Here is a 17441-nt window from a genome sequence, read left to right on the forward strand (position 1 = left end):
CAAGAGAATCGCTTGAACCTGGGAGGCGGAGATTGCAGTGAGCCCAGATGTCGCCATTGCACTCCAGCCTGGGCAACAGAGTGAGACTTGGTATCAAAAAAAAAAAAATCTAGGCCGGGTGCGGTGGCTCACGCCTGTAATCCCAGCACTTTGGGAGACCGAGGCGGGCGGATCACGAGGTCAGGAGATCGAGACTATCCTGGCTAACACGGTGAAACCCCGTCTCTACTAAAAATGCAAAAAATTAGCCGGGCATGGCGGCGGACGCCTGTAGTCCCAGCTACTTGGGAGGCTGAGGCAGGAGAATGGCGTGAACCCAGGAGGTGTAGCTTGTAGTGAGTCGAAATCGCGCCACTGCACTCCAGCCTGGGCGACTGAGCCAGACTCCGTCTCAAAAAAAAAAAAAAAAAAAAAAAAAAAAAATCTAATACAAATACATTTTTTGTAAATTACTCCTTTGGGGGGAAAAAACTTCAGGCTTAACACACTATAAACTGCCAATTAACCTCTGATTACATAACCAAGAAATTTCCATCTTGATGTTACAAATTAAGAAACTACAAGGTCGGGCACGGTGGCTCACGCCTATAATCTCAGCACTTTTCGAGGCCGAGGCGGGCGGATCACGAGGTCAGGAGATCAGACCATCCTGGCTAACGCGGTGAAACCCCGTCTCTACTAAAAATATACAAAAAAAATTAGCCGGGCGTGGTGGCAGGGGGCTGTTGTCCCTGCTGAGGCAGGGGAATGGGGTGAACCCGGGAGGCGGAGCTTGCAGTGAACCAAGATCGTGCCACTGCACTCCAGCCTGGGCGACAGAGGGATGACTCGGTCTCAAAAAATAATAATAATGAGCCGGGCGCGGTGGCTCAAGCCTGTAATCCCAGCACTTTGGGAGGCCGAGACGGGCGGATCACAAGGTCAGGGGATCGAGACCATCCTGGCTAACATGGTGAAACCCCGTCTCTACTAAAAAAATACAAAAAACTAGCCGGGCGTGGTGGCCGGCGCCTGTAGTCCCAGCTGCTCGGGAGGCTGAGGCAGGAGAATGGCGTGAACCCAGGAGGCAGAGCTTGCAGTGAGCTGAGATCCGGCCACTGCACTCCAGCCTGGGCGACAGAGCAAGACTCCGTCTCAAAAAAAAAAAAAAAATAATAATAATAATAATAATAATAATAATGAAACAAAACAAGAAACTAGGTAACTGTACCTAACCAATTATTGAATGTGGTTTTCTTCATTATGCACCTTACAAAACTCTTTCCGTCAAACCCCTTCAATAGACCTATCATAAACTACAACCCATAGCTGGGTGCTCTACAATTTTGGAATCACTCTTCGATTAAATTCTTTAATATTTTTGCAGTAACTTCCATAAATTTTTAATAAGAGGAAACAGGAACTGGGAACCTCACTGACCAAAGCTCTTCCCATTCATGAACCCACACTCCGAGTCAGGATTCTCCTCTGACTACCCTCCCATGGTCCCTGCACATCTGGGAGAGACTCCGCGCTGCGGGTGCAGACCTGCCCCAAGAAGGCTCAAGGCCAGGGCACAATTACAGCGCAGGGAAGAGACAGGACGCCCTGGGCCGGCTGTCGGCGCAGCCGCCATCTTAGGGCTGAAGGGGACTGAGGTCCAGCTAGGCAAGGAGAACTCGGAGCGCAGATGTGGAGCTGACTGCGGGGAGGCCAGAGTCCCGCCATAGCCACTTCCCGCCGGTTCCAACCAGCCCCTGCCACTCTCTGGGGATGTCGGACCCGGCACACTCACCATTTCTAGGCTTCCAGGGGGTCCTGGCGACTTAGTTGTGTATCTCCCAACACCTGCAGGCCACAGGGCCGCAGATCTGGACCTCTAGGAGCAGAGGACACACACCAGTAAGGAAGAGACCTTGACCTCGGGCTGCAGGGAAAGCCTAAGGTTCCTACGTCCCGGAATCCGCCCAGTCCGCTCCAGCTGCGTGCCTGATTGGACGTTCCCAGCCCAGAGTCCTTGATTGGATAATGTTTAAGGCCCCGTCCCTTCAGGCCCTGAGTAACAGAAGATGTGATCAGATACTGGGCTAAATGAAGAAAGAGTGCCAGCCTAGGCTGCAGCCTTTTCAGGCAGGGCTTCCTCCCTGAGCTGTGCCAGGCCCACCCCAGAGCGTGGGAAAATTCTATCTCTTCTTTACTCTCTCTCTTTTTAAATGTATTCGAAATGTGAACAAATATATTGTACTGTCATGTTAATAATACATAAAACTTTTGTTCAAGAGTAAACCAATTTTTACTTTAGTAATAGTGTATTATCAATACTGAAAGCCGGGCGCGATGGCTTGCGCCTTTAATCCCAACAGTTTGGAAGGCCTAGGCGGGCGGATCACTGGAGGTCAGAAGTTCAAGACCAGCCTGGTCAACATGGTGAAACTCCTTCTCTACTAAAAATACAAAAATTAGTTGGGCATGGTGGTGGGCGCCTGTAATCCCAGCTACTCAGGAGGCTGAGGCAGGAGAATCATTTGAACCCAGGAGGTGGAGATTACAGTGAGCCAAGATCCCGCCATTGCACTCCAGCCTAGGCAACAAGAGGGAAATGCCATCTCAAAACAACAAAAATCTAAACCTAATTTTAGTAAAACCTTATAAATCCATCAAACTTGTCATTTTTGAACACCCTAGATTTTCATATATATTTTATAATCTCACTTTTTGACTTTTTATATTTTAATAGACTTTTTTTTTTAACGTGAAACAACCTTAATTTTTTTTTTTTTTTTTGAGATAGAGTCTTGCTCTGTTGGCCAGGCTAAAGTGCAATGGCATAATCTCAGCTCACTGCAACCTCCGCCTCCTGGGTTCAAGTGATTCTCCTGCCTCAGCCTCCAGAATGGGTGGGATTACAGGCGCCCACCACCACACCCAGCTAATTTAGCTTGGTGACCTCAACTTGTACTACCAGCTATTCAGGGGCTGAAGTAGGAGGATTGCCTGAGCCCCCGAGGTTGTGGCTGCAGTGAGCCCTGATCAAGCCACTGCACTCCATTCTGGGTGACAGAGTGAGCCCTTTCTAAAAAAAAAAAAAAAAAGAAAGAAAAAAAGCCAAAGCATATAAACTGAAACTTATGGGAGTTTGGAGATTTTTATTTTCGTCAATAGTTTTGGGATATAGGTAGTATTTGGTTACATGGATAAGTTCTTTTGTGGTGGTTTCTGAGATTAAGGTGCACCAATCTCCCAAGCAATGTTCACTGTACCCAAAGTGTTGTAACACCTGACCTTGTTTTTTACTAACTTTGTTTTTAGACTCTCCTTTCTTCCTTAATCACCTAGCCTTGTTTCCACATGAATAAGCTCTCCCTTAGCTGAAAAAGCCGGATGAACTCCATTTAGCTCCATCATTTGCAAGGCTTCAAGGACTCCTTACCCACCCCCTTCCTCAAGGAGTTAACTTGTGTAAGCAGATTCTCAACATATCAAAGAGTCCAATTAACTGATAACATACTGAAGCAAGCAATGTACGAAGTTCCTAGGATTTTTTTCGAGAGATAACACCATAAAGTCTTGAGTTTGTGTCCGGCAGAGCCCACATATATAACATCTTATGAAAGATTTAGAGCCCCTGCACCTGGAAACTGTTTCTCTGTAACCACCTGTCTTTTTAGCTTGTTTACGTGTTTTTACTCTGTAGAATTGTTGCAACTGAGCTCCCTGCTCCCCTTCCTAATCCTAAGTATAAAAGAAGACCAAGCCCCTTCCTAGGGGCCGAGAGAATTTCGAGCGTTAGCCCTCTCTCGGTCGCCGGCTAATACAGGACCCTTAAATTTGTCTCAAAGTGTGGTGTTTCTCTAACTCGCTCAGGTACAACAGTGTAGTCTTTCATCCCTCACCCCCTCACCCCCTCTCCCACCCTTCCCGCTGAGTGCCCAGAGTCCATTATATAATTCTTTTATTTATTTATTTATTTATTTATTTATTTATTTATTTATTTATTTATTTTGAGACAGAGTTTCGCTCTTGTTGCCTACGCTGTAGTACAGTGGCATGATTTCGGCTCACCACAACCTCCGCCTCCCAGGTTCAAGTGATTCTCCAGCCTCAGACCCCGCAGCTGGGATTACAGGCGTGCCCCAACATGCTCGGCTAATTTTGTGTTTTTAGTAGAGACAGGGTTTCTCCATGCTGGTCAGGCTGGTCTTGAACTCCTGACTTCAGGTGATCGCCCATCTCTGCCTCCCAAGGTGCTGGGATTACAGTTGTGAGCCACCGCACCAGGCCCCATTATATAATTTTCATGCCTTTGCATCTTCACAGCTTAGCTCCCACTTATAAGTGAGGACATACAATATTTGGGTTTTTATCCCCTATTTCATTTTTTTCTTTTCTTTTCTTTTCTTTTTTTTTTTTTTTTTTTTTGAGACGGAGTTTGCTGTGATTACAGGCATGAGTCACCGTGCCTGGCCTATTTTTTGATGTTTTAATTATGGTCTTTTCTGTTTGTTTGCTTGTTTGTTTTTGAGATGGAGTCTGGCTCTTCGCCCAGACTGGAGTGCAGTGGTGCGATCTCGGCTCACTGCAACATCCGCCTTCGCGCTTCAAGCGATTCTCCACTTCAGACTCCGCAGTAACAGGGATTACAGACACTTGCCCCTCTCACCCTGCTAATTTTTGTATTTTCAGTAGAGGCAGGGTTTTACCATTGGCCAGGCTGGTCAGGAACTCCTGACCTCAGGTGATTCACCCTTCTCAGTCTCCCAGAGTGCTGGGATTACAGGCAAGATCCACCATGCCCGGCCACTCATGGTCATTCTTGCAAGAGTAAGGTGGTATCACATTGTGGTTTTGATTTGCATTTCCCTGATTGTTAATCATTAGTGATGTTCAATATTTTTTTTTCTATGTTCGTTGGCCATTTGTATATCTTCTTTTGAGAACTGTTTAAGTCCCATCTGTCTTTGTTTTTGTTGCATTTGCTTTGGGGTTCTTGGTCGTGCACTCTTTACCTAAGTCAATGCCTAGAAGAGTTTTTTCAATGCTTTAGAATTTGGGTAGTTTCAGGTCTTAGATTAAAGTATTTTTCACTCGCGTCCCTGTGAAGAGACCAGCAAACAGGCTTTGTGTGAGCAACAAGGCTGTTTATTTTACCTGGGTGCAGGCGGACTTAGTCCGAAAAGAGAGTCAGCGAAGGGAGATGGGGTGGGGCCGTTTTACAAGATTTGGGTAGGTAAAGGAAAATTACAGTCAAAGGGGTGTTGTTCTCTGGTGGGCAGGAGTGGGGGTCACAAGGTGCTCAGTGGGGGAGATTTCTGAGCCAGGATGGGCCCGGAGAAGGAATTTCACAAGGTAATGTCATCAGTTAAGGCAAGGACCAGCCATTTTCACTTCTTTTATGGTGGAATGTCATCAGTTAAGGCAGGAACAGGCCATTTAAATTTCACTTCTTTTGTGATTCTTCAGTTACTTTAGGCCATCTGGATGTATACATGCAGGTCACAGGGATATGATGGCTTATTTGGGTTCAGAGGCCTGACACTATTTGATCCATCTTGAGTTGATTTTTGTATAAGGTGAAAGATGAAGATCCCCTTATTTTATTTTTTATTTATTTTATCTTTTTGAGACGGAGTCTCTCTCTGTTCCCAGGCTGGAGTTCAGTGGCGTGATCTCGGCTTACTGCAACCTCTGGCTCCTGGGTTCAAGGAATTCTCTGCCTCAGCCTCTGAATAACTGGGATTACAGGCACCCGCCACTGTACTCTGCTAATTTTTTTTTTTTTTTTTTTTTTTTTGTATTTTTAGTTGAGATCAGACTGGCCTTGAATTCCTGACCTCATGATCCACCCACCTCAACCTCTCAAAGTGCTAGGATTACAGGTATGAGCCAACGTGCCCAGCCAAAGATCCAGTTTTATTCTTCAATATGTGGCTTCCCAATTATGCCAGCACCATTTATTGAATAGGGTGTTCTTTCCCCACCTTATATCTTTGTTTACTTTGTCAAACATCAGTTGGCTATAAGTATTTGGGTTTATTTCTGGTTTTCCTATTCTGTTTCATTGGTCTACATGTCTATTTTTATACCCATATAATGCTGTTTTGGTAACTATAGCCTTATAGTATAGTTTGAAGTCAGTTAATGTGATGCCTTCAGATTTTTTGGTCTGTGTTTTTGGTCTTGTTTTGTTTTGTTTTTCTTAGTCTTGCTTTGACTATGGAGACTCTCTTTTTAAATTATATAAATTTTAGGATTTTTTTTCTAGTTCTGTGAAGAATGATAGTGTTATTTTGATGGAAATTACATTGAATTTGTAGACTAATTTTGGTAGGTTGATCATTGTCACAATAGGATTGCTACCCATCCATAAGCATGAAATATGTTTCCATTTGTTTTTGTTGTCTATGTCAGGACTCTGAGCCAAAGCTAAGCCATCATATCCCCTGTGACCTGCACGTACACATCCAGATGGCCGGTTCCTGCCTTAACTGAGGACATTCCACCACAAAAGAAGTGAAAATGGCCTGTTCCTGCCTTAACTGAAGACATTACCTTGTGAAATTCCTTTTCCTGGCTCAAAAGATCCCCCACTGAGCACCTTGTGACCACCCCCACACCCCTGCCCACCAGAGAATGACCCCCTTTGACTGTAATTTTCCTTTACCTACCCAAATCCTAGAAAACAGCCCCGCCCCCTATCTCCCTTCACTGACTCTCTTTTCGGATTCAGCCCACCTGAACCCAGGTGATTAAAAAGCTTTATTGCTCACACAAAGCCTGTTTGGTGGTCTCTTCACAGAGATGTGCATGACAGTCTATGACTTCTTTCAGCAACGTTTTGTAGTTTTCCTTGTAAAGATTTTTCACCACCTTGGTTAGACATATTCCTAATTATATATATTTTTTGCAGCTATTTTAAAATAATGACTTCTTAATTTAATACTTAGTTTGGTCGCTGTTGGTGTACACCGGTGCCACTAATTTGTGCACATTGATTTTGTATCCTGAAATTTTACTGAATTTATGTATCAGATCGAAAAGGTTTTTTTGTTTGTTTATTTGTTTTCTTTTTTTTTTTTTTGAGACGGAGTCTCGCTCTGCCACCCAGGCTGGAGTGCTGTGGCCAGATCTCAGCTCACTGCAAGCTCTGCCTCCCGGGTTAACGCCATTCTCCTGCCTCAGCCTCCCGAGTAGCTGGGACTACAGGCGCCCGCCACCTCACCCGGCTAATTTTTTTGTATTTTTTAGTAGAGACGGGGTTTCACCGTGTTAGCCAGGATGGTCTCGATCTCCTGACCTCGTGATCCGCCCGTCTCGGCCTCCCAAAGTGCTGGGATTACAGGCTTGAGCCACCGCGCCCGGCCTTATTTGTTTTCTTTTTGAGACAAGGTCTTACTCTGTCACCCAGGCTGGAGTGCAGTGACATGATCTCAGCTCACTGCCATCTCTGCCTCCCAGATTCAAGTGATTCTCCTGTCTCAGCCTCCCTAGTAGCTGGGATTACAGCCACTCACCACCACCATTCTTATTAGAGATGGGGTTTTACCATGTTGGTCAGGCTGGTCTTGAACTCCTGACCTCGGGTAATCCACCTGCCTCCACCTCCCAAAGTGCTGGGATTACAGGCTTGAGCCACTGCACCCGGTCCTAAAAGCTTTTTAGATGAGTGTTTAGGGTTTCCTAGTAAGGGAGGAGACCACCCCTCATATTGTTTGATGCCCAATTTCTGCCTCCAAAGAAAGAAGAAGTAAAAACTAAAAGGCAGAAATGAAATCCACAGGAAGACAGCCCAGCGCCACACCCTGGGCCTGGTAGTTAAAGATGGACCCCTGACCTAATTGGTTCTGTTATCTATAGATTACAGACATTGTATAGAAATGCACTGTGAAGGCTGGGTGCAGTGGCTCAAGCCTGTAATCCCAGCAATTTGGGAGGCCAAGACGGGCGGATCACGAGGTCAGGAGATCGAGACCATCTTGGCTAACCCGGTGAAACCCCGTCTCTACTAAAAAATAAAAAAAACTAGCCTAGTGAGGTGGCGGGCGCCTGTAGTCCCAGCTACTCCGGAGGCTGAGGCGGGAGAATGGCGGAAAACCCGGGAGGCGGAGCTTGCAGAGAGCTGAGATCCGGCCACTGCACTCCAGCCTGGGGGACAGAGCAAGACTCGGTCTCAAAAAAAAAAAAAAAAAAGAAAAGAAATGCACTGTGAAAATCCCAATCTTGTTTTACCAGTGCACGCGGCCCCTAGTCACGTACCCCCTGCTTGCTCAATCAGTCACGACCCTCTTGCATGTACCCCCTTAGAGTTCTGAGCCCTTAAAAGGGACAGGAGTTGCTCACTCAGGGAGCTTGGCTCTTGAGACTGAAGTCTTGCCGATACCCCCGGCCAAATAAACCCCTTCCTTCTGTGACTCGGTGTCTGAGGAGTTTTGTCTGCCGCTCGTCCTGCTACACTAGGTATACAACTATATCACTGGTAAACAGTGACAATTTGACTTCCTCTTTACCAATTTAGATGATGTTTAATTTATTTTATTATTATTATTATTATTTAATTTATTTATTTGAGACGGAGCCTTGCTCTGTCACCCAGGCTGGAGTGCAGTGGCACAATCTCGGCTCACAGCAAGTTCCGCCTCCCAGGTTCATGCCATTCTCCTGCCTCAACCTCCCAAGTATCTGGGACTACAGGCGTCTGCCACCACGCCCGGTTAATTTTTTGTATTTTTAATAGAGACAGGGTTTCACCGTGTTGGCCAAGGTGGTCTCGATCTCCTGACCTCGTGATCCGCCTACATCGGCCTCCCAGAGTTCTGGGATTACAGGTGTGAGCCACCGCGTCCGGCCCATGCTGTTTATTTTTTGCTTTACTCTGATTGCTCTGGCTAAGACATCCATTACTGTGTTGAATAGAAGTGGTGAGACTGCGCATTATTGTCTTGTTCCAGTTCTCAGAAAAAATCCTTTCAACTTTTTCCCGTTAAGTGTAATTTTGGCTTTGTATCATAGACGGCTTTTTTTTTTTTTTTTTTTAGACGGAGTATCACTCTGTCGCCCAGACTGGAGTGCAATGTCAGGATCTCTGTTCACTGCAATCTCTGCCTTCCGGACTCAAGCGATTCTCCTACCTCAGCCTCCCCAGTAGCTAGGACTACTAGCACCCACCATCATGCCTGGCTAATTTTTGTATTTTTGAACAGCCTAGGTTTCACCATGTTGGCCAGGCTGATCTCAAACTCCTGACCTCAGGTGATCTGCCCACCTCGGCCTCCCAAAGTGCCGGGATTACAGGTGTGAGCAACCGTGCCCGGCCTGTCATAGATGGCTTTTATGACTTCACAATATGTTCCCTCTATCCCAGTTTTGCTGAGGATTTTAATCATAAAGGGATGCTGGATTTTGCTAAATGATTTTTCTGTGTATATTGAAATATTCATATAATTTTTGTTTTAATTCTATTTATTTGGTGTATAATATGTATTGACTTGCCTATGTTAAATCATCTCTGCATCCCTAGCATAAAATGTTCTCGATTATGGTGTACTATCTTATTAATATGCTGCTGTGTTTGGTTAGCTAGTATTTTATTGAAGATTTTTGCATTTATGCTCATCAAGAACATTGGTGCATAGTTTTCTTTTTTTTTTTTTTTTTTTTTTTTTGAGACGGAGTCTCGCTGTGTCGCCCAGGCTGGAGTGCAGTGGCCGGATCTCAGCTCACTGCAAGCTCCGCCTCCCGGGTTCCCGCCATTCTCCCGCCTCAGCCTCCGAGTAGCTGGGACTACAGGGGCCCGCCACCGCGCCCGGCTAGTTTTTTGTATTTTTAGTAGAGACGGGGTTTCACCGTGTTAGCCAGGAGGGTCTCGATCTCCTGACCTCGTGATCCGCCCGCCTCGGCCTCCCAAAGTGCTGGGATTACAGGCTTGAGCCACCGCGCCCGGCCAGTTTTCTTTTATTATGCCTTTTCCTGATCTTGGTATTAGAGTAATATTGGCTTTTTTTTTTTTTTTTTTTTTTTTTTTTTTGAGACGGAGTTTCACTCTGTCGCCCAGGCTGGAGTGCAGTGGCTGGATCTCAGCTCACTGCAAGCTCTGCCTCCAGGGTTTATGTCATTCTCCTGCCTCAGCCTCCCAGGTAGCTGGGACTACAGGCGCCCGCCACTTCGCCCGGCTAGTTTTTTGTATTTTGTAGTAGAGACAGGGTTTCACCGTGTTAGCCAGGATGGTCTCGATCTCCTGACCTCGTGATCCGCCCGTCTCGGCCTCCCAAAGTGCTGAGATTACAGGCTTGAGCCACCGCGCCCGGCTCCATGTATGTATATGTTAAATTTTTTGTTGTATTTATAAATCAAGGGACATGTAGGTTGCTTCAGATATTTCGCTTTTGTGAAATCTGGTACAATAAGCATAAACGTTTACATATCTCTTCCAGGTTCTGCATTGCATACTTTGGAAATCAATTTATAAATGATTGCTGTAGTTGATTATAATTTTATTTTTAATTATCTGAGGAACATTTATAACATTTTAAAATAATGGCTGCATCTTTGTTTTCTACCAAAAATCAACATAGGCTTCATTTTCATAGCATCATCAACAGATTTGGTTTTCTGAAAAAAATTGATAGTGGCTATTCTAATGGGTGTGAAGTTATTTTGTATTTCATTGTGACATTTATGAATTCCTCTACAAATTACTAATTTTACGTGTCCTTTCAAATGATCTTACCATTTATACTTTTGATAAAAGTTTAGTTTAAGGCCGGGCGCGGTGGCTCAAGCCTGTAATCCCAGCACTTTGGGAGGCCGAGACGGGTGGATCATGAGGTCAAGAGATCGAGACCATCCTGGCTAATACGGTGAAACCCCGTCTCTACTAAAAAATACAAAAAACTAGCCGGGCGACGAGGCGGGCGCCTGTAGTCCCAGCTACTCGGGAGGCTGAGACAGGAGAATGGCGTGAACCCGGGAGGCGGAGCTTGCAGCGAGCTGAGAGCAGGCCACTGCACTCCAGCCTGGGCGGCAGAGCAAGACTCCCTCTCAAAAAAAAAAAAAAAAAAAAAAAGTTTAGTTTAACTAGTTTTCCATTTCTAAATCCTGTTATTTAACTTTATTGTTCAGTTTTAAGAGTTGCTTATATGTTCTGAATATTAACTTCTGTCACATGTGATTTGCAAATATTTTCATTGATTTCCTAGGAGGAATTGTCACGCTCTTGATTTTTTTTTTTTTTTTTTTTTGATGTGCAAAAATTTTGGCATATATTTCAGTTAAATTTTTCTGTTCTTTCCGTTGTTGTGCATGCATTTATTTATTTATTTATTTTTTTTTTTTTTTTTTTTTTTTTTTTTTTTGAGACGGAGTCTTGCTCTGCCGCCCAGGCTGGAGTGCAGTGGCCGGCTCTCAGCTCACTGCAAGCTCCGCCTCCCGGGTTCACGCCATTCTCCTGTCTCAGCCTCCCGAGTAGCTGGGACTACAGGCGCCCGCCTCGTCGCCCGGCTAGTTTTTTGTATTTTTTAGTAGAGACGGGGTTTCACCGTATTAGCCAGGATGGTCTCGATCTCTTGACCTCATGATCCACCCGTCTCGGCCTCCCAAAGTGCTGGGATTACAGGCTTGAGCCACCGCGCCCGGCCTGTGCATGCATTTAATGTTATCTAAGACAATGATTCCAAGGCCAATGTCATGTTTTTCTCCATTTTTTAAAAGAGATTTGTTAGCTATTTTTTATATCTAAGTATTTTATTTAAAAATTTTTTGCATAGAGTTCAAGGAAAGAATTCAACTTTATAAGTATAGATATTCCATTTTCAGCATTAATTTTTGAAGATATTATCTTTATTGTGTGCTCATGGCAGCTTTGTGGAAGATCACTTATTTATAGAAGGGTTCATTTCTGGGTTCTGTATTCTGATTTATCATCTGTTTATCTGTCTTTGTGTCAGTATTACATTGTTTTTATTATAGCTTTTAATATGTTTTGAAATGAGAAAGTATATTGGCTCCTCTTTTTCATGGGTGTTTGGCTAGTTATAGTTCATAATCAAATTTTAAAATGTAAAAGAATATTTCTGTTTAAAAATCCTGTGCTATTAGGATTTTTATAGAAATTATGTCGAATTTGTTTACCACTATAGGTTTTACTGACATCTTAACAAAATCAAATTTTTTGACTCTTTTTTTTTTTTTTTTTTTTTTTGAGACAGAGTCTTGCTCTGTCGCCCTGGCTGGAGTGCAATGGCCGGATCTCAGCTCACTGCAAGCTCTGCCTCCCGGATTTACGCCATTCTCCCGCCTCAGCCTCCGGAGTAGCTGGGACTACAGGCACCTGCCACCTCGCCCGGCTAGTTTTTTTGTATTTTTAGTAGAGACGAGGTTTCACCATGTTGGTCAGGCTGGTCTCAAACTCTTGATGTCAGGTAATCCACCTGCCTCAGCCTCCCAAAGTGCTTGGGTTGCAGAGGGAGCCACTGCACCCAGCTCATGAGTTTAATTTTTATATGTTTTTGGATTTTCCTGTTTTACTTTTACTTTAAGTCAGAATAATAGCATCAGCAAATCTTTCCTGCCGAAACAAAAAAGGAAAACCTTTCAAAATAGCCAAATTTTGAAAAAGCATACTGACACTGTATATACCCCATAAAGAATGCTGAAAAGTATCCCACTTATTCTGAAATTGACCACATAATTGGAAGTAAAACACTCCTCAGCAAGTGCAAAACAATGGAAATCATAACACACAGTCTCTCAGACCACAGTGCAATCAAATTAAAACTCTGGATTAAGAAACTCACTCAAAACCACACAACTACATGGAAATTGAACAACCTCCTCCAGAATGACTACTGGGTAAATCATGAAATGAAGGCAGAAACAAATAAGTTCTTTGAAACCAATGAGAACAATGACACAATGTACCAGAATCTCTTGGGACACACACAAAGCAGTGTTTAGAGGGAAATTTATAGCACTAAATGCTCACAAGAGAAAGCAGGGAGGGTCTAAAATTGACACCCTAAAATAATAATGAAAAGAACTAGAGAAACAAGAGCAAACAAATTCAAATGCTAGCAGAAGATGAGAAATAACTAAGATCAGAGCAGAATTGAAGTAGATAAAAACACAAAAGACCCTTCAAAAAATCAATGAGGCTGGGTGCGGTGGCTCACCCCTGTAATCCCAGCACTTTGGGAGGCTGAGGTGGGCTGATCACGAGGTCAGGAGATCGAGACCATCCTGGCTAACACAGTGAAACCACATCTCTACTAAAAATAAAAATAAAAATAAATAAATAAAAATAGCTGGACGTGGTGGTGGGTGCCTGTAGTCCCAGCTACTCAGGAGGCTGAGGCAGGAGAATGATGTGAACCCAGGAGGTGGAGCTTGCAGTGAGCCAAGATCACACTACCACACTCCAGCCTGGGGACAGAGCGAGACTCTGCCTCAAAAAAAAAAAAAAAAAAAAAATCAGTGAATCCAGGAATTAGTTTTTTTGAAAGATAAACAAAATAGATGGACCACTAGCCAGACTAATAAAGAAGAAAAGAGAGAAGAATCAAATAGATGCAATAAAAAATGATATCGGCACTGATCCCACAGAAATACAAACCACCATCAGATAATACTATAAACACCGCTATGTAAATAAATTAGATAATCTAGAAGAAATGGATAAATTCCTGGACACATACACCCTCCCAAGACTAAACCAGGAAAAAGTCAAATCCTTGAATAGACCAATAACAAGTTTTGAAATTGAGGCAGTAATTAATAGCCTACCAACCAAAAAATAGCCGGGACCAGACAGATTCACAGCCAAATTCTAGCACAGTTACAAAGAGGAGCTGGTGCCAATTCTTCTGAAACTATTCCTAAGAATAGAAAAAGACGGACTCTTCCCTAACTCATTTTATGAGGCCAGCATCATCCTGATACTGAAACCTGGCAGAGACACAACAAGAAAGAAAACTTCAGGCCAATATCCCTGATGAACATGGATGCAAAAAATCCTCAAAAAAATACTGGCAAACCAAATCCAGCAGCACATCAAAAAGCTTATCCACTACGATCAAGTCAGCTTCATCCTTGGGATGCAAGGCTTGTTCAACATACACAAATCAATAAATGTAATCCATCACATAAACAGAACCAATGACAAAAACCACGTGATTATCTCAATAGATGCAGAAAAGGCGTTTGACAAAATTCAACACCCCATTCATGCTAAAAACTTTCAATAAAGTAAGTATTAATGGAACATATATCAAAATAATAAAAGCTACTTATGACAAACCACAGTTAATATCACACTGAATGGGCAAAACCTAGAAGCATTCACTTTGAAAACTGGCACAAGACAAGGATGCTCTCTCTCACCACTCCTATTCAACATAGTATTGGAAGTTCTGGCCAGGGCAATCAAACAAGAGATAGAACTAATGGGTATTCAAATAGGAAAAGAGGAAGTCAAATTGTCTCTATTTGCAGATGACATGATTGTATGTTGAGAAAACCCCATCATCTCAGCTCCAAATCTCCTTAAGCTGATAAGCAATTTCAGCAATTCTCAGGATACAAATTCAATGTGCAAAAATCACAAGCATTCCTATACACCAATAACAGACAAACAGAGAGCCAAATCATGAGTGAGCTCCCATTCACAATTGCTAGAAAGAGAATAAAATACCTAGGATTACAATGTACAAGGAATGTGAAGGACCTCTTCAAGGAGAACTACAAATCACTGCTCAAGGAAATAAGAGAGGACACAAACAAATGGAAAAACATTCCATGCTCATGGATAGGAAGAATCAATATTATGAAAATGATCGGCCGGGCGCAGTGGCTCAAGCCTGTAATCCCAGCGCTTTGGGAGGCCGAGACGGGCGGATCACGAGGTCAGAAGATCGAGACCATCCTGGCTAACATGGTGAAACCCCGTCTCTACTAAAAAATACAAAAAACTAGCCGGGTGAGGTGGCGGGCGCCTGTAGTCCCAGCTACTCGGGAGGCTGAGGCAGGAGAATGGCGTAAACCCGGGAGGCGGAGCTTGCAGTGAGCTGAGATCCGGCCACTGCACTCCAGCCCGGGCGACAGAGCGAGACTCCGTCTCAAAAAAAAAAAAAAAAAAAAAAAAAAAAAAAAGAAAATGATCATACTGCCCAAAGGATTGTATAGATTCAATGCTATCCCCATCAAGCTACCATTGAGTTTCTACACAGAATTAGAAAAAAAATGACTTTAAATTTCATATGGAGCCAAAAAAGAACCTGCATTGCCAAGAGAATCTTAAGCAAAAAGAATAAAGCTGGAGACACGACACTACTTGACTTCAAACTATTGAACAAGGGTACAGTAACCAAAACAGCATGGTATTGGTGTCAAAACAGATATATAGACCAATGGAACAGAACGGATGCCTCAGAAATAACACCAAACATCTACAACCATCTGTACTTTGACAAACCTGATGAAACTAAGCAATGGGGAAAGGATTCCCTATTTAATAAACGGTGTTGGGAAAAACTGGCTAGCCATATGCTGAAAACTGAAACTGGACCCCTTCCTTACACCTTATACAAAAATTTACTCAAGATGGATTAAAGACTTAAATGTAACACCCAAACCATAAAAACTGTAGAAGGAAACCTAGGCAATGCCATTCAGGACATAAACATGGGCAAAGACTTCATGACTAAAACACCAAAAGCAATGGCAACAAAAGCCAAAATTGACAAATGGGACCTAATTAAACTAAAGAGCTTCTTCAAAGCAAAAGAAACTATTATCGGAATGAACAGACAAACTATGGAATGGGAGAAAATTTTTGCAGTCTATCCACCTGAGAAAGGGCTAACATCCAGGATCTACAAAGAACTTAAACAAGTTTACAAGAGAAAAACAAGCAACACCATCAAAAAGTAGGCAAAGGATATAAACAGACACTTCTCAAAAGAAGACATTTATGCAGCCAACAAACATATGAAAAAAAGTTCACTATCACTGGTCATTAGAGAAATGCAAATCAAAACCACAATGAGATACCATCGCACAACAGTTAGAATGCAATCATTAAAAAGTCAGAAAACAACACATGCTGGAGAGGATGTGGAGAAATAGGAACACTTTCACACTGTTAGTGGGAGTGTAAATTAGTTCAGCCATTGTCAAAAACAGTGTGACAATTCTTCAAGGATCTAGAATCAGAAATACCACTTGACCCAGCAATCCCATTACTGGGTATATACCCAAAAGATTATAAATCATTCTACTATAAAGACACATGCACATGTATGTTTATTGCAGCACTATTCACAATAGCAAAGACTTGAAACCAACCCAAGTGCCCATCAATGATAAACTGGATTTAAAAAATGTGGCACATATACACTATGGAATACTATGCAGCCATAAACAGGGATGAGTTCATATCTTTTGCAGGGACATGGATGAAGCTGGAAACCATCATTCTCAGCAAACTAACACAAGAACAGAAAACCAAACACTGTATGTTCTCACTCATAAGTGGGAGTTGAACAATGAGAATGCATGGACACAAGGAGGGGAATAACACATACTGGGACCTGTCAGGTTGTGGGGGGCTAGGACATGAATAATATTAGGAGAAATACCTAATGTAGATGACAGTTTGATGGGTTCAGCAAACCATCATGCCACATGTATACTTGTGTAACAAACCTGCACATTCTGCACATGTATCTCAGAACTTAAAGTGTAATAATAAAAAAGAAAAAAAAGAATGCAGAAGGCAACTTCTTTTACTGAAAATAAAATGACTCAAGAAAATGACATATAATCATATAAAAATATATATCTATATCTATATATATATAGATATATATATATTTTGAGGTGGAGTTTTACTCTTGTTGCCCAGGCTGGAGTGCAGTGACCTGATCTCAATTCACTGCAACCTCTGCCTTCCGGTTTCAAGTGATTCTCCTGCCTCAGCCTCCCATGTAGCTGAGATTACAGGTGCCCACCACCACACCTGGCTAATTTTTTGTATTTTTAGTAGAGATGGCATTTCACCATGTTGGCAGGCTGGTCTCGAACTCCTAACCTCCTGATCTGCCCACCTCAGCCTCTGAAAGTGCTGGGATTACAGGCATGAGCCACTGCACCCGGCCAAAAGGAAAAAAAAAAAAAAGGATTATTTTCTTCTATAGATATGCACATACAAACAAAATGACATTTCTTAGCATAATCATAATTTGGTGCAGTATCGGGAGAACCTGCTCCCGATGTTTGACATGGGTTCTTTTCTATTTCCCAAGTGTCTCGGCTGGGTTGAGAAATAAAGGGAAAGAGCATAAGAGAGAGAAATTTAAAGCTGGGTGTCCGGGGGAGACATCACATGTCGGCAGGATCCGTGATATTCCCCGAGCCATAAAACCAGCAAGTCTTTATTAGCGATTTTCAAAAGGGGAGGGAGGGCACGAATAGGG

General features: G+C 43.1%; 1 protein-coding gene across 1 annotated transcript in view; it reads right to left on the minus strand.

Annotated features, from left to right (window-relative positions):
- Positions 1–1777, minus strand: part of LOC104662638 (zinc finger protein 728-like) — a 39904-nt gene extending 38127 nt beyond the window's left edge. The window contains 1 exon segment of the mRNA XM_030942330.1: positions 1528–1777. Within this exon segment, the coding sequence (XP_030798190.1) occupies positions 1528–1777 (250 nt within the window).
- Between the last annotated feature and the right edge of the window lie 15664 nt (positions 1778–17441).

Source organism: Rhinopithecus roxellana, chromosome 12, assembly GCF_007565055.1.
Source record: "Rhinopithecus roxellana isolate Shanxi Qingling chromosome 12, ASM756505v1, whole genome shotgun sequence".
Taxonomy (NCBI): domain Eukaryota; kingdom Metazoa; phylum Chordata; class Mammalia; order Primates; family Cercopithecidae; genus Rhinopithecus; species Rhinopithecus roxellana.